Genomic DNA, 18,898 nt, shown 5'->3' on the forward strand with positions numbered 1-18,898 from the left:
TCTTTTTTCCCTCTTTAAGTGACTGACCTTTCCTTTATCCAAATTTATTCCTTCAAACGTTCCTGAGCTATTTCATTTCTTATTGTGCCTTATGCTTATCCACTCTCTCTTAATTTATAGCTGATATATATATTTTATCATCATGATAGGTTTTAACAGGGAGAGATTATAAGTATATGTGCTTAAATTTACACACTAATCAAGAATTGGAAAAAAAACCCTTCAAGAATCTAAAAGGTAAAAAAGTTAAATGAGTAAGACAAAGTGCCATAAAGTAATGTATATCCTATTGTGTTAGCAAAGCAGAGAGACATAAAATGTCTATTTGGAAGAAATTGCACAGATTTATCAAATCTACAAGAAGTGTGGTGTTTAATACACACACACACACGCAAACACTCAGGCAAAGTTTCTAACTACATATTCAGAAACTCACTGAAGAGGCAGAAGAGAGTGAATTTTTATAAATGATACTTGACAATAAGGATTCACTGTAGATTTCACAACAGATGAAATTAATAACTGACTTCAAAGAAGCTCGCTTTAACACCTTTGAACAAAGAAGACTAAGAAAGAAAAATAGATTCTCAACATGAGCTGACAGGGTGCAATCGTTTTAGAGGTAAACCTGAGGGCTTAAATATGAAAGATAAGTCATTCCTTAATGGTAATAAACACTTAGTCATAATAGAATTCTATAATGTATGCATTATATTCATTTCTCATGAATATATTTTGAATGACATCTGATTTTGATGTTACTTGGGTTTATGCAGGACAGTAAAACATATTAGTCCTAATACTGTCATAATTTTTTTTAATAACTGTAAGATATCTTGGCAAACACTTGGTCCAAAAATGTTTGCATTTACAAATTTTAAACCCTGGCCTCAATAACTAAGGTTGTTTTTTTTCCAAATGTGGTAAGTCCAGTTTTCATTTCAGAGCTGAAACTTATTAAATAATACACAATCTGACTAAAATACTAACTTAAATATAGTTTCTTGTTTTAAACTTGACTGACTTACTCTTGTGTTTGCCTTTAGGAAAAATTACATGAATGTCCAATGGAAAATTATAATCAAACATCAACTGATTTCATCTTATTGGGGTTATTCCCCTCATCAAGAATTGGCCTGTTTCTTTTTATGCTCATTGTTCTCATTTTCCTAGTGGCTCTGTTTGGCAACCTCACCATGATCCTTCTCATCTGTCTGGACACCCATCTCCACACCCCCATGTATTTCCTACTTAGTCAGCTCTCCCTCATGGACCTGACCTACATCTCCACCATTGTCCCCAAAATGGCCTCCAATTTCCTGTTTGGAAACAAGTCTATCTCCTTCTTTGGGTGTGGTGTTCAGAGCTTCTTCTTCTTGACTTTAGCAGGAGCGGAAGGATTGCTTTTGGCCTCCATGGCTTATGATCGTTATGTGGCCATTTGCTTCCCTCTGCACTATCCCATGAGGATCAGCAGAAGAGTGTGTGTGTTGATGATAACAGGATCTTGGATAATGGGCTCTATCAACTCCTGTGCCCACACCACGTATGCCCTCCACATCCCTTACTGCAGGTCCAGGGCCATCAATCATTTCTTCTGTGATGTCCCAGCCATGCTGACTCTGGCCTGCATGGACACGTGGGTCTATGAGTACACGGTGTTTGTGAGCACCAGCCTCTTCCTTTTGTTGCCTTTCATTGGGATTGCATGTTCCTACGGCCGCGTTCTCCTTGCTGTCTACCGCATGCGCTCAGCAGAAGGGAGGAAGAAGGCTTATTCAACCTGCAGCGCCCACCTCACTGTGGTGACTTTCTACTATGCGCCCTTTGTTTACACTTATCTGCGCCCAAGATCCCTTCGATCTCCAGCAGAGGACAAAGCTCTGGCTGTCTTCTATACTATCCTGACACCGACACTTAACCCTATTATTTATAGCTTGAGAAACAAAGAGGTAACGGGGGCCTTGAGAAGAGTAACTCAGAGAATCTGCTCTAAGAAAATTTAGACAAAGTTTTTGCATGAGTACCAAGAGTTGGATATAAATCCATTCATCAGTGTACAGTAATTAAAATATTATTTTATCATTAAATGCAAGGACTACGATTAACCTAGAGAAGAATATCACTCATTTGCCTGGATGAAATTATATATATGTGTGTATATGTGTATATATAATTTATATATAATATTACATGTATATGTGTATATATAATGTTTATATAACATATATACACACACACATGTACATATAATGAGCCTTATTTTAATTCATGGTGTTTTTTCCCAATCAGTTTCAGATGCTTAGATTTCTTGCTGAAATGTTGTCAAAGGGAAAGTTCCTTCCTCACGTAGTGATAAAAATGGAAACTGTATAACTGAAATTGTCATTCCGCGTAACAGTTCGACTATTTTCCATTTATTTTGCAATATATCTAAACCATGTTTTCTGAACGTCTAGATCAAATTAAAAGTCAGAACACTTCCTGTTCTTCTCATAGTATGCCTATAAGTCCCAGTAGCAGTTATTCTTTCTTTTTACAAAGAGAAACTATTTCAGAGATTTAGCTGGGCTTTATCAAGGATTCCAAAGTTCTTATCCCACTCTGAAAGGAAAATGACAAGTTTATGTTTCTTTTCGGGTGGTGCATCCTCAGGAAGTGGTTTAGTATCAGGGGATCAACACTAAGGACCTGGAGATGCCCACAGAGATCAAGGAGATTAAGAAGTTGATTATAGGACTATTTTGTCAGTGTTTAGTAGTTAGAAATATCAAGGACATTCTTGCAAGCATTGCCCACACTTAGAACATACTTAGTTAGCTTCCTAAATAGCCACGACGACTCTTATGTTAGATAATGTCTCTCAAATGCGATTTTATTTGTCACTTATACTAGATCCCATATTTCTACTGAATCAGGTTGGGGAAAGTTAATTTTTATGAATCAGTTATAACCATTCATATTATGGCTTAATCACTTTTCTAAACAAGTCTCTCTACAACGTTTAATATCAACCCATTAGCTCAGGTGAACTTCTGGGTAAACTGTTATCATTATCCATGATCAGTGTGGAGATGTTCTTTACTCCTCAAACGTGGCAGGGAAGAGAAGGTTCATGCCCTACATTATTTGCAGGGCATAGCACAAAATCAAAACCTGAGGCCTCCTGTTCAAAAAGAGGATAAAGTCGCCTGTATTGGTGCTTCAATGTAGTTTTTTCTCAACATTAATTCATTAGATATTAAATGCAATAAAAATTGCAAATAGTATTTTGTCTCAGAATTTTGTACATAATAAAAAGTACTTCATTATGTGGTACCTTCACTGATGATAAGATTTCTAGGACTCATTTTTCTCCAAATTTATAATTTGGAAACTTTATTCTATATTAACGTAGTATAAAGTGTTTTCAGTCACTGGTGATCAATATTAGGGTGGGATTAATTTTTGATTATTTTGAATTTTTTAATATTTAAAAGAATCTTTCTGCTTATGTTACTGGAGCTCTTAGGAATGTGCATAGGTTGCGAAAATGTTGAGCTGAATTTTTGATAAATTATATCAAAATACATATTTTAGTAGACATAGAGCTGATAATTCTCATAGATAATTTTTCTAAAAAGATTTCTTTTTTTGAATATATTTCAAACCATCAATTAATACAATTCCATTTCATGTAAGTTGGAATTTAATTTTAAATATAAATTTAATCATTAATATTTTAATGATTCCTCAAATTTATGGTAATTTGTGGACTTTGTATAAGAAACCCCGGAGTATCTTTATGTTTCAAATGAATACTCCTTCATTTTATCACCATATTTTTAATGACAAAGTACATTGTTAAAATTTTTTATTAATAATTATTTTCTGAAACAGCATGAAAAGAATGTCTTTTCCATCAGTAAATTTCAAGTTAATTTTAAATCTTTAAATATTATTTCCATTTCTAAGCCTTTATGTAATTTGCTTTGCAATGCTGAAACAGTTTTTAAAACCACATATTCTGTACTATTTAATAAGTGTTAATAATTCCCTGATGTACTTTATTGCCATGGTCATTTGTGCATTCTTATTTTGTAATAATTTACTGAAAAGCCTCATTGCCTAAGCTTTCTAATATTTCCTCATCTGACACTCAGGTGATATATTTAATTGTTTTGCAGATGACACAGGGATGGGCTCTGGATGGAAAGGTAAATCAACCCCCACCTTCAGCATGGGTCATTCCTCCTGCCTGACAAAGTTCCTTCGCTCTCCCAGTCATCATTCTTCTTGCATCTACAGTTGTTGTCATCCCCAACACCAGTTTGGGCCAATGACTCAACCCAATCACTCCATCGCGGTCCTGTATTGCCCTGAACATTAATGTATGCGTGCACACGGGGAGGGCAGGCCAGCTGATCCCTTTGCAAACGACCTAGATGACGTGTACAGTCCCCACAGCTGGATTACAACTGCACTGAATGCTGCTGCTGGCACCGAGTATAGGTCCTCTGCTCACATGCACACACAGAGATAACATTATTAAGAATTCTAGGTGGCAAAACACAGCATGTACCAAACGAGGGTGCTAACTGTATGTGAGAGCCTATGTAAGCAACATGCCACATGCCCTGAGAAAGATACAACGAATTAATACAAAGGTAATGGCATCAGGCAAAATGAAGAAAATAATGGGAAAGCCTGGGGTTTTTTGGTCAGTTTTTATTCTTGGAAATAATCTAAGGAAGTGTGGAATTGAGTAGGGATGCCTTTTCCAGACTCCTTATCCATTTCAGACAGTGAAAAATAGAATTAAGAGACATGGCACTATTCTGGGCCCCGATACACCCTGTTTTATTAGATTAATAATCTTTTAACAAGAAATTGCAAACAAACTTTTTCTTTACATTTTATAGTAACCCATCCAACAAACAAAGATTTGAAGTTATATGATATTAATTTCTTGTGTTGTCTTCATCAGACCTTTGATTACTTCAGAAAACTGAGTCTTCTGTATAAAAGGGCTAAATTTTTTTTAAAAAACAGGTATCTAACATTCTGTATTTGCCTGAAAAATCTTTCATTGTTATTATGATTAAATGGACAGCTAAGTATTTTTTTTTACAGTGATTTATAATTTTATTTGACCAAGTGCTTTAAAACTTCTTAATGTTTTTCCAAAATTACCAATATCAAATACTAAGTAAATATGTTTTCACCTCAAATTAACTTTGGGATTTTCCATAAGACCCCTATAAAATCTCAGAAGAAATTTACTTTCATCTTATAAAACTAGAGATGTTAAAATAATTGGGCTTATTTGATATGTCAAATTACATGGGAATAGTTGTCAAATAAAGAGTAATACTAAACCTCTTTATCTGGTATTTGTACAGGTGGATGTTATGTGTTCCAGGAATTATATGAAATATTCAGAAATCTGATATGTCCTGGTGTAATGATCAGTTATAATTCCAAATATCATCTCAAAAGATTGCATATCACAGAAGTAACTACACTTTCTTATCAAATGAACACTCATCAGATCTTTAACAATGGACATTTTAAGTGTTTGTTATTTGCAGAGAGCTATTGTTTTAATCAGATGATTTGAAAAGTGTTCCTGCAAAACTACTGTTTATCTTCAAGGAAATCTATAAAAAAATTATGGTAAAACTGGATTCAAGCAAGAAAGTTTTCATGACATGGGGCTTAATGAACTAGGGGGATGATGATAATTTTTGATAATGTTTAGTTTGAAACATTGCTGGTTCCTTGAAATTTCGGTTTTGAAATTGAAGAAACCCTTTTCTTCTAAGCTATCTGTGACTTATGACAAGTTGTGAAGTACACCTTCTACCATCATAAACAAAGGTGCTTTTTCTCCTTTACTTGATCCCTGAGGAATCTGGAAGTTCTTTATGTCCATGAAAATATAATTACTTATTTGCCTAAGTTCAATGTGAATCTGTTCTCTAACAGGACACAATTGGAACTACTGGCTATGTTATCAAGGCTTTCACTGGAATGTCATATACGTAGACTCAGATATGATCAGACAGCTTTGAGAAACTAAGAGTGACTTTATGGAGCCAACAAAGGTCTTCGGAGTATCAGGCTAGTACTTTGATTACAGGCTTCCAGCAAATCAATTTTAAAAAGAACTTATATGGATAATTACTATTCTTGATGCACTTATATCAATGGCAAGGCCCAGATTAATGCAAACAAATTAGCTTCACTGTGATTATTTTTGTAAAAGTAATGGGGAATGAAGTAGAGAGAAAAGTGATCTCTGCTCATTTGTAGACATTAGAGTCTAGTCCTGGTAATTGTCTTTAAGTTTTGTTATTTAACTGTAACCGGCCTGGATCCTGAATTCTTCTAGTTTCCCCCCAAATCTGTCTACAACTCTCCAAACTAATAATTCCAACTTTCTTCTACCCTTCTGATTTGGAATCACACTAAGGAAAAAGACTGCCCTTGAATCTCCTTGGTTGGGACCATACCAGATTCTTATCATTACCCAGATGACAGACAGAGCACTTCAGGAACTAAACCTTGAGTCTACATCTCCCACTTAAAAGGTTTTCTTTTGACTTGAGAAACTGCACACCAGCTGGAGACCTCCAAATCAAACTGGCAAGGGAGAGGAGTAGCTGATGTCACTGTAGACTGCTTGTGCCAACGTTGCCGGATCAAGATTTCCTACTTAAACTAAAAATAAAACTTTCCCTTCTCTCCTTCATTTTTTAAAATTGAGAATTGGCCTAGAACTACATCTTCATTACTCTAATCTCCCAGGCCGTTGCCAATGGGGTAACTTTTCAAACTACTGGATTTGTTATTAAAAACCCTAATATGCCCATTAGTGGTGGAATCTTACCAAAAGTGGCATTAGTCCCAACAGGATTAACATATATGTCAATTTATAAAAGTTATAAACACATCCATTTTGCAATTCATTTTATGAGGATATTTTTCTTATATGAGTTCTTGGTATTTTCCAAGATTTTTTGTGAAAACATTTACCACATATATTTTGGTATTTTGGGACACAGAATGATGTCTCTTTTTCAAAATAAGTAAATGTGATCTTTCATTAAAACTGTGTGGGGTATATCTCCATTTCTCCTACAGTGTTGGTGGGAATGTAGTTTGGTACAACTGTTACAGAAAACAGTATGGAGATTCCTCAAAAAACTAAAAATTGACTTACCATATGGTCCAATAATCACACTCTGGGGCGTATATCCAGAGGGAACTTTAATTCAAAAAAATACATGCACCCCAACGTTCACAGGAGCACTCTTTACAAGAGCCAAAACATGGAAACAAACCTAAATGTTCATTGACAGATGACTGGATAAAGACTTTGTGGTATATTTATATGATGGAATACTATTCAGCCTTAAAAAATAATAAAATAATGCCATTTGCAGCAACATGGATGGACCTAGAGATTATCATTCTACGTGAAGTAAGCCAGAAAGAGAAAGAAAAATATAATAGGTATGTGTATGACTAAAACATGCTGTACACCAGAAACTGACACATTGTAAACTGGCTATACTTAAATAATTAAAAAAAAAATCCATATTCTTCTTTCTTCTCTTAGGATAAAGGAAATGCATTGCTCCATGCTGTGCTTGGCTTTGTGATGTCTTCATGGGAGGTATGTGGCACTCAGTACTCACCACTTTGCACCGTACTCATGGGAGAAAATGGTTATTTTAGAATCAAATTATTCCATAGGTTTGCTGGGGTGGGGAATGGGCTGTGTGGGATTCGCTTAGTACTCTGACTAAACACATCGCATTTTGTTCATTCATGGTTATTAGGTCAGACAGATGGTGGAATAAAGGATTACACATGCATCCCTGCACAGAAACACGGATACAAATAACTATCCATGCAAAAACATACCTTCAGGAGAGCTCTGGATTCCAGGCGAGAGGTTATAGCCCTCAGGTGGTGCACAGAAATGAGAAAAGACATGTTGAAGTGGGTAGGAAGGACAGTTTAACTCTACCTGAGTCACTCCTTCCCCAGTGCCATGAAGCACAGGGCAGAGAGAGATTTGCTCCTTTTTATTCTCTCCCACAGAGAAAAGAAAGGCAAGTGAGCATCCGATTTTAATATAAACCCAAACATCAAGCCCACTTGCCCACGGACCCTATAAGTGAACCTGCTCATGTTACCTCCCTGCTGGTCTTCCCCAAATTTCTGGCTGGGTTTATTAATTCAAGGCTGTCCCTATCAAATCTAATCTATAAGAATAGAAATTGTGACTTCTTCTTTTATTTTTTTAAACTTTCTTTATTGAGTTATAATCATTTTACAATGTGGTGTCAAATTCCAGTGTAGAGCACAATTTTTCAGTTATACATGAACATACATACATTCATTGTCACATTTTTTTTTTCACTGTGACTTCTTCTTGAAATATAAAAGCATCAACTCAGGAATAAAAGTTTCTCAAGTTTGGAACGTGACCTTGCCAAATGACAAAATAATGTACAGGCAACTGGCCCCAAGAAATGGAGATCTAAAAACTTCCTGACAAAGAATTCAGAATATTTATCTTAAAGAAACTTAGCTATAAGAAAACACAGAAAACTAAACAATATCAGATAATCAATATTTTAACAAAATGAGAAGTTCAAGAAAAAAAATCTGATATCTTAAAAAGAACCAAATCAAAATTCTAAAATTGAAGGACACAGTGACTGAACTGGAAAAAAAAAAAAATCAATAAAGGCTGGACAGCAAACACGATCAAGCCAAAGAAAGAATGAGTGATCTCCAAAACAGATCCTTTGAATTTTTCCAGATTGAGAATTAAAAAAAAAAAAAATACAAAAGTGTGAAAAGATCTCACAGAATTTATGGGATTTCCTAAACAAACAATATATGCATTATGAAAATTCCAGAAAGAGAAGATAAAGGAGAAAATACCTTATTTAAAATAATAATGACACCAACGTCCCAAATCTGAGGAGGGAAATAAAAAACCAGATCCTTGAAGACCAAAGAACTCAAAATAAATTAAATTAACATAAAAAAGTCTTTACTGAGATGGTTGTAATAAAAATTCAAATATTTAAAAAATTTAAACAGCTCCAATATTGTACTTCACAAGTAAAAGAGGAATTAATTAGAAGCATGAAAAATATAAGAATATTTAATGTATTATCTACAATAAAATTATTTTGTTGTATATTTACTATGATTGCAGTAAAGTTAGTAATATAATTTCCTTTAGTTTAATAAATGAAAATTGTCTCACACTTTAATATGTGTTTCCATCTGAGCTGAAACCACTGAAAATGCATAATACCTAAAATGAAGGTAACTCTCATATATTTGATATTTTAAGAATCTGGCTTACATGTTTTTATTAAATTAAACATATTCCATTTGGTGTATTCAATTTTGGGCTGCTATAACCAAAACTAGGAAATTAATTAATATATGCAGACATATTAATGTGTACTTACTGAGCAACAATATCTAAAATACATGATTGAAAATGTTTAATAATAACAGTGGAAGAATCTGAATAATTTTTTTCTTTCCCTACTGAATTGACCCTTAACACACCTTCACCAGCTTTGGCATATGGCCACTCTGGGCTGTTACTGACTTAACCTACATTTGTAAAATCTCAGTGGGCATTCCTAAGTGAATACAAAAAAAGAAAGAAAGGAAGGAAGGAAGGAAGGAAGGAAGGAAGGAAGGAAGGAAGGAAGGAAGGAAGGAAGGAAGAAAGAAAGAAAGAAAGAAAGAAAGAAAGAAAGAAAGAAAGAAAGAAAGAAAGAAAGAAAGAAAGAAAGAAAGAAAGAAAGATAGAAAGAAAAGGCAGTAGCGTAAGCCTCCAGGTAAAGAATTCTTAGAATCATTTTGCTCCCGAGTTTCCATGGAGGTATTGAAAATGTCAACTCTAGAGATAAGATATTAACATGCACATTCATTTAGAAAATTTTCAGAGACGTTTACTCAGAAAGTGACTTTGTTTATATGATGTCCATTGCTCCTCCGTCAGCTAATCAACCCAGTGAGTATGTGAATGTGCAGATATAATAACTGTCTTTTAATTTTTAATTACCACAGAAGAGAACAAACTCTCCAGCAAGGGCTTAAGATAAATTTATTTGGAATTAAGTAGCTTTGTTTATAATAAACAAAGCATACATCCGGTCATCTCTATTAGATGAGGAACTCCAAAAAGAAAACTTTATTTGACTGAAGTTGGTTTAAACAAGATATAGAAATAATTATACTAAAATACGTATCCTTAAAGATAAAAAAATTGATGAACTTCTCAAACACATTTTTATGGGCTTTAAGACATGACGCTCTTTTAAATTTAAAACATGTTGTACAGTTCTGAGAACTGACATGATTGTAAATGATTGATTATGAAATGACAGTTAAACATAGAAATATTGGTAATGAAAACAACAGCTTAAATGGCCTACGAGCTACTGTTCTGGGCTTGTGTTCAGCGGGTCTACCCTCAACGATACCGTATTCTGAAGTATCATTGAATATAATTATGATATTTCTTGATAAAGTACATAATAAAAGTTTATATTCATTAGAAAAGGTACTTCGATTATGAGAAGAAATTCATTTGCCCCAATTTAACCAAGAAATTTATAGAAAAAAAGGAAGTTGAAGGATAAACAGTGTTTTTTTAAAGAAGAGGGTGATTCATTGTATCCACAAACTATGAAGTATCCTCCAGAAATGGGAAAGATTGCAGCAAAGTAGAAAATATTTTGAAACAGTGTAGTTACCTGTTCTTTAGGAATAGAGATCCTTGTACTCAAGTAACACTGTGTAATCCCATACGTACTGATTTTATTGCAGTAACATTTTTGGCAGGTTGGTTACTACTGTGTGAAATCACGAATAATTTAAGGCAATGATCTATTCTATGTAAGACTTGGTTAAGAAACAGAAGACTTTAAACAAAATTTGAGGTCCGGGAGTGGCTGTGCTTTTTACTATACTGTTCAGCAGAAACTGAGGAGCGTGAATGGGACAAAAGAAGGTGGTTTTGGAGCTGATTCAAAAATGTGCTTTCTGAACGGGAAGGGAGATGAGGGTCTTGGAAGATGCTCTGCATGTGCTCAAGTGACATTTGAAGAGCAAATCTCACACTTAAGGGTACCAGTCCTAAACAAGGACTGTGGAAAACCTCATGTCTTATATCATGTTTATTATAATGTTTCTAATGAAGGAAGAGTGTTTACACAATGCTCCTGGTACTCTCAATGCTGCCTCCTACTTGTTCTTTTGCCCTCCATGAATCCACTCTGTCTAATAAAAACCTAGAAATTGCTTGTTTGAATTTTATATAAAAATACTAAATAAAATGTATCTCAAAAATGGCTACTATTAACTTTCTATGGATGTGTGTGTGTCTATATATACACATATAATTTGAAGGATAACTTCTAGAAATATTTGAGGTAACAAACTGTATGTTTAGTTATATTTAACTATTAAAAATGTTTAATCACAAACCCTGTGAAATTGAAGTGTGTTATGCTACTAATATTTGCATTTTATTTGTTTTTTTTCTTCCTGTATACATCAATAAATTTCCAGTGAAGGAACATAATACCTGAATAAGCAACCCTGCAGAGGTTTTTGTGAGAATCAAATGGGCAAAGCAAAAATAGATAACTGGAAACTATAAAATCGTGCAATTATAGTGGGTAACAAGGGAGGTGAATGTAAAATATGGTGATGAGAATGATACTGATAAAGATTAAAATTTACAGCTACTTTTAAATGATATGTTATATCCAGGCATGCACTTTTTTTTTAATGTTTTGTCTAATTGATAGTTTTAATATCTCACATATCTTTAGGTTTGTTTTATAGAAAAGATATAAGTTTAGTTAGTTAAATTTCTTATTCCAAGCTTACATTACCTGTGAGTAAGTGAGCTAAAATTATAATTAGTTTTAAACATAAACACTCTCTGGTGTACTTCTGTAATGAGCAGGATAAACACGTTCTCATTGCAAAACAAAATTTAAAGGACATATGCTTATAATCAGTCTCTGTCTTTAAAAATATCTGTCTATCGAATTACCTATTTATTAGTGTTGATTCCTCATTGTAAAACCTCATGGAATTATATTAATTAGAAGCATGCAAACATATAGACAAAACAAATATTCACTGCGTAGTCTAGATCTCTTTATGCTGCTAAAATGTGGTTCTTAAACAGCATATCTTCAGAAATTAAAAATACACATTACTTGATTATTACATACTATCATTATTATCTAAGTTAGTACACTAATATAAGCCATATGTAATCTTTTGTCTCTTCCTTAGAAGAAATTGTGGAAAGCAAGGAATGTGGAATGTCGTGTAGGCTTCTACGTAAGGATACTGTAGACAAATATGTTTGTCTAGACATGAGAGGACACACTTCTGGGTAATGTGATTCTGACTCTATGAAAGCCGTTTTACAACGCTGTCAATGCTAAGTAACTGATGGTAATGCAAAATAATCTTATTGTAGACTTACAGATGAATGTATGATCGGCCAATTTTTAGGAACTACAATTGACTTCACGTAGCTAACGTACTCAAAGATCTCCCAGTATAACTGACCGGGTAACCTGGTTTACTGTTTTCCCAGCCTTACACATTGAGCGAGGAAAGTTCATTTGGGGAAGGTACAACATCTTAGGATATTTTAGGGACCTAAGAAGGTAGGAAGTGATGTAATGTTCTGCAAACCTATTGGCGAGTGTCTTGTGTTTTAGAGGATGCCACAAGTCTAATCTGAGATTTTTCTATAACTCTTCCAGGAAGGCGAATTCAAGGAAGCTTCTCTGGTGAATCTGCAGCCTTACTGTACCTCTGTAAATTATCACACCAGCTTTGTTTTATGATCAAGAATGATCTTTGAGAATAGTTTTGATGAAAATTGAGGAAGGTGTAGGATATAAAAATCTGTGCTTTAGTGGAAAGCATTATCTAGAATTTAGTAGATACTCTTTATGTCTTCCAACTCCATCACTAGGTCACTACATGGTTTTGAATAACTAACTTTACATCTCTGCAATTCAGTTTTTTTTATCTTTTCAATAATGAAACTATATATTTAAAAACTATATGTTCTATAATATATATGGATCACTGATGCTTTTTCAGTATTTTATTTTCAACTATAAATATAAAAATAGGAGAAATATATGCAATGAAACTAATGCATATTGACTTCAAGAGATGGTTATATGTAATTCATTTTGAAATCTGGGCCATATGTGAATGGTTTTATTCATCATATAGAATATATAGATATATCTACAGTCTGAATGGACAACAGATCATATGGATGATCCTTTGCAAGTGGATTCTCCAAGGTAGGGACCACTATGTAATGAGAGTTAGACATGTATCGGATTTCATTCAAAGGCTTTTACAGACCATTTTTGGAGCATAATGTCTGTGGTTGTTGTTGGGTAAAGTGAAAATGCAGTAAAGTCATTACATATGAGAATGCAAAAGAACATGTCAAAATGAGTAAATACTGAAATAACTGTTTGTGTTCTAAGAAACTTCTCACATGCATTCTTGACCTTCTACCAACTAGATAGATTTTCTATTTTAATGACTTCAATTAATTTTTTTCTTTCTTACTTTTCATTTCTTTTTTGAGTTGGTGAATAAAAAGTGATCCACCCTTATTTCAGATTCATTACTTTGAAACATTTAATATTTGAGGGATAAGATAGGATAGGTGAAGAATGCATTTTGAGGGATGGATGGATAGATGATAGATAGATAGATAGACAGACAGACAGATGGATAGATGGGTAGATGGATAGATGGGTGGGTAGGTAAGTAGATAGACAGACAGACTAGATAGATAGACAGACAGACTAGATAGATACATAGATAGGTAGATACATAGAGCAATCTGGAATCCAGCTATTCAACTATATATTTTAAGGTAAAATCACTTCAAATCTCTGAATCTTAATTTTATCACCTAAGAAACGTCTCGTAGTAAAACAAGTTTACACCTTCACTTTCTCTTCCGTGTAGGACATGGATCAGATTCAGGGATGTGTTTCCTCCCCCCAAAAAATCCGTTACTGGAATTTTTTTTTCTGCTAGCTTTTTCCTCTTATGTATGTCATTAACGCTGATGCATAGATTTACATGTTTTTAAAGATATTTAAAGTAGCAAAGCAATTGAAATGTTTTGTAAATGGAAATAGGTGATTGTTCTTGCAGTGGATTAAAACAAAATTAAAGAGTAAATGAAGCTATTTGTTTTTATTTTTACCCAAGGAAAATATGTCCTCTTCACATTAGACGTTGAAGTATTCAAGGCTGATATTTTCAACAATTAAGATTATTTCCCTGTCAGATGCAGGAGTCTTTTATGTAACATCACAACCAAATACCAGAACAGCGTGTAACATGAATAACGCAAAAAATGCTCCATTGGCAGTCATGATACAGAGAATCAAATATCAGATATAATGTGCCTTTCATTATTTCAGAGTGTGAAAATTAACTACCTGATGGAAACTTTTTCACAGCCTTATGTAATATACATGAGATGCGATGATGATAATTCCATTGGTAATTTCAAATATTATATTTTTACCTATCAACAATTAAGTTACCAATATAAATTGTATAATATGGGAGAGTCTGATATATGTCAGGTTGAATCCAAATGACATTTGTAACAAAAATGATCCCTGAATTTTTCACGGCAAGCTGTTTTATAGGCCACATATTATTAGAAGATCATTTCTCCTGCACGTGTTCAGAATGCTGTCGTACGTTTTGTACAATATATTTGGAGTTGAAAATACAGAATAATTTCAGTTACATTTAAATTATATTTTTGACTTTATTGTGGTAAACATACATGCTATAAAGGGTATCATGTTATCCATTTTTAAGTGTGCAGGTCAATGACATTAAGCACATGGGTAGCATTGTGCGGTCATTACCAACATCACCCCAGAATATTTCTATGTTACCCAGCGGAAACTGTGTACACAGTAAACAGTAACTCTCCATGCCTGCCGCCTCCCAGTCCTTAGCCACCGCCTTTCCACTTTCTACTCTATTTCATCTCTGTGAATTTGCTAGGAACATAGATGTACAAATATCTGGTCTATCCTCTGCCTTCAATTATTTGGACATATATGCAGAACTGTAATTGCTGGATCATATGGTGATTCCATGTTTTTTGTTTCGTTTTGTTCATTTTTTTTAGATATTGCCGTAGCATTTTCCACAATGGTTTAATCATTTTGAATTCCCACCAGCATTCCATTTGCTCATTTCTATTTCTTCACATCCTTTTCAACACTTGTTCTTTTCTTTCTTTCTTTCTTTTTTTTCAAAAGAAGCCATCACCAAAGGGTGAGATGTTCTGTCTCATTGTGGTTTTGATTTGAATTTTCCTAATAATCATTGATGTGGCGCATCCTTTCCCATGTTTATTGGCCATTTGTATATCTGCTTTGGATAAATATGTATTCAAGTGCTCCCTCCACTATTAAATTAGTTTTTTGGTTGTTGCTGAGCTGTGTAGTTCTTTGTATATCCCCTACCTCAGTCCATCATCCGAAGCGTATTTTGCAAATATTTTTCCATTCTGTGGCTTCCTTATTCATTCTCCTGATAAAGTTCTTTGATGCACAGAAGTTTTTAATGTTATAAAGGTCAAATTTATTTCTATGTTTGTGGTTGTTGCACATGCTTTTAGTGTTATATCTAAGAAAGAACAGCTAAATCCAATGCCATGGAAACATTTCCCCTATTGTTTTACCTCACAGTTTATACTTCCAGCTCTATATTTAGATCTTGGATCCAGTTGAGTTAATTCTTGTGTACGGTATAAGGAAATGGTCCAATTTCATTCATTGGACCAGGATATGCAGTTTTGCCAGCAACATTTGTTGACAAGACATCCCCATTGAATGGTTTTGAGATGCTTATTAAAAATCATTTGCCTAATACGTGCAGGTTTTGTTTTCTGGTTGTCAATTTTATTTTGTTGGTTTATTTCTGTCTTTGGCAGGTGCTGCACTATTTTTATTACCATAGCTTTGTAGTAGGTTTTGTATCAGAAACAGTAAGTTCTATTCTTTTTTAAGATTCTTTTTGCTATCCTAAGTACCTTGAGATTTCATAAGAATTTTAGGGTGTATTTTTGTATTTCTGCCAAAAAAAACATTGGGATTATGATAGACATTTCATTGCATCTGTTGTTTACTTATGGCAGTACTGACATCTTAATAATATTTAGCCTTCTAACCCAAGAGCAAAGAATATTTTCCTATTTGTTTGCCTTTTCAATTTCTTTCAGTCATGTTTGGCAATTTTCAGTGAACAAGTTTTTGCCTTCTTTGTTAAGTTTATTCCTAAAATTGTATTCTCTCTCATTGTACTATAAATACAATTGTTTTCTTAAATTCTCTTAGTATTGTACATTATTAGTTTATAGAATTACAACTGATTTCATATCCTGCAACTTTGCCTTCTTTATTAGCTCTAATGAATTTTTGGTGGAGTCCACATTTTGCTACATGTAAGATCATGTCATTCGTGAACTAAGGTAATTTTACTTCCAGGATTATATGTAAATTAGAAGTGACAAAAGTGGACATCTTTGTCTTTTCTTCCTCTTAAAAGAACAGTTTTCAGTCTCTCACCATAATGTTAATTGTAAGTTCGATTTTTAATTGTGACTTCTGCTCTATGTCACTTTAATATTTTATTCAAGTAAAACAAGAATTGAGCTCAATAGCCCACAACACAAAACAATGATGTCAGAACCCAATCCTGCTCATCCACAAGGCAAATATTTTATATTATTTTAACACTTTTCTCCTCTATTTATCCTTGTATTTTTCTCCCATCTGTCTAACTTCTCATGTTTAATTACTAAACATCACTACCATCTGTCGCCTCCTACTCTGGTCACTGTGAATGGAAACATTCCCCTTCCACGTACCACCACCTCCACGTCCTTTTCTCTCTCTGTATCTTTTCAACATAGTTACATTCCACTTTGTGTCTGGGGCTAGCTAGGTGGAGTGCATTCTTCCACCTTCTAGCATACATTACTAAAACACAAAAATATAACTTATTGTGAAACCTGATGAATTTCAGTATTTATATAAATATTTATTTTCATTATTGGTATTTTCTTAGTTAAGACTATTTTAAGACGATGTATTTATAGGCAACATTGAGAATTTTCAGAAAGTATTTTCAAGAAAACGTAGAATTTTCAAGAAAATACTTTTCAGTATTTCTCAATTATTTTTCTGCGTTCTGTTCATGTGGTTTATGTTGGTTCATTATATCAATTCTGAAAAACATTTTTCTTTGATATTACCAACTCCTTTCTTATTTGTAATATGCATTTCTAAGAATGACAACAAGCATTTATTGGTTGCACTGTATTAATTCTCTAATTATCTTCGAAAACAGCAAAACTTTTACGTTATTATTGCTGAATTTTCTTTTAATTCTGGTAGATTTTTTTCACTTAGTCTTTAAATTTGCAATCTTTTATGTCAATCATTATTTTTTTAATTTGCAAGAGACTTTGTTAACTTAGACTTTCTTTTCTATATCCAATGATATTTATATTGCAAAATGATAGTGTCCCATACTTCCTTGAACATAAAAATCCTATTTTTAAAAATGCATCATTTTCTACATTTTTCCAACCATTTACCTCGTTGCATATTTGTTTATGAATATATGCATGTGTGTGCACGTGTGCATATTCCTTGTTCATGTTTCAGACTTCCTTAAGAGTCTGTTAATATTTGTTTCTAAAAAAAGCATTCAAAATTAAAGCACTACATAATTTGTAGAGCTTGATCACTTTAAATGTCTCTAGGGAATTCTGTCTACCACCTGCTCGAAGAAGACTCCTAGGATGTCATTTTTTTTTCCATTTAAATGACCAACCATTCCTCTGTCCAAATTGTTTCTTTCAAAGAGTTCTAAACTATTTCTTCTCTTATTGTGCCTTAGGTTCACCTGAACTCTTTTAATTCATAACATATCTATTTTTGAAAAATCGTGATAGTTGGGTTTGAACAGGGAGATATTATAAATACATATGCTTAAATTTATATCTAATTGAGAATTGGAAAGAACTTCATACACACAAAAAAATAAAATAAAAGGTAAAAATTAAATAAGATGAAGTTCCATAAAACAATGATTACCGTATAAGTATTGGAGAAACAGAGAGACATAAAACGGATGCTGTTTGGGAAAGCTTACACAGATTCATCAAATCTACAAGGGGGGAGGTGAATATATACTCAGGCAAAGGCTCTACTTTAACTACATCATTAAGATATTTATTGAAAAGGCTGAAGAGAGGGACTTTTGGTAAATAATACTTGACAATAAGAATGCATTTTAGACTTCACAAAAGAAAAACCAAATTAATGCCTGGCTTACAAGAAGCTTGATTTAACACTTCTGAGTGAAGAAGACTAAAAAGAAAGTGGCTTCTCAGCATAGCTGATAGGTTGCTACAGTTTTAGAGGTAAAATTGGGAAGGAACATGGAAGAGAAATCATACATTGATGGCAGTAAGCATTTATCCATAATAGAATCCTATAATATTTAATTTACATTGATTTCCAATGAATAAATTTTGAATATGACATCTGAGTTTGGTGTCACTTGAATTTGAAAAAGTATGCCGTAAAACATACTTACCCCAACAATGTTACAATAAAATGGTTTTGTAATGTTAAAGGTTTCTTGGAAAACATTTTGGTCAAAAATATTTACATCTTCATATTTTAATCTTCAGCTCAAAAATAAGGCTATGTTTTTCTAAAACTGATAAGTTCTTAATTTAAGA

The 18,898-nt window shown here is 33.4% G+C and overlaps 1 protein-coding gene across 1 annotated transcript; it reads left to right on the forward strand.

The window, feature by feature from the left end:
* The first annotated feature begins 1,039 nt into the window (after positions 1-1,039).
* On the forward strand, positions 1,040-2,006 carry LOC102522616 (olfactory receptor 2L3). The gene has a single exon (XM_006177994.2). It carries the CDS (start codon positions 1,068-1,070, stop codon positions 2,004-2,006), a length of 939 nt encoding a protein of 312 aa, XP_006178056.1. The 5' UTR covers positions 1,040-1,067.
* Positions 2,007-18,898: the final 16,892 nt, after the last annotated feature.

The sequence above is a fragment of the Camelus ferus genome, chromosome 3 (assembly GCF_009834535.1).
Source record: "Camelus ferus isolate YT-003-E chromosome 3, BCGSAC_Cfer_1.0, whole genome shotgun sequence".
NCBI lineage: Eukaryota > Metazoa > Chordata > Mammalia > Artiodactyla > Camelidae > Camelus > Camelus ferus.

Coding starts and splice junctions, on each gene's coding strand:
- LOC102522616 (XM_006177994.2), top strand. CDS start 1,068: ATGGAAAATTATAATCAAACATCAACTGATTTCATCTTATTGGGGTTA.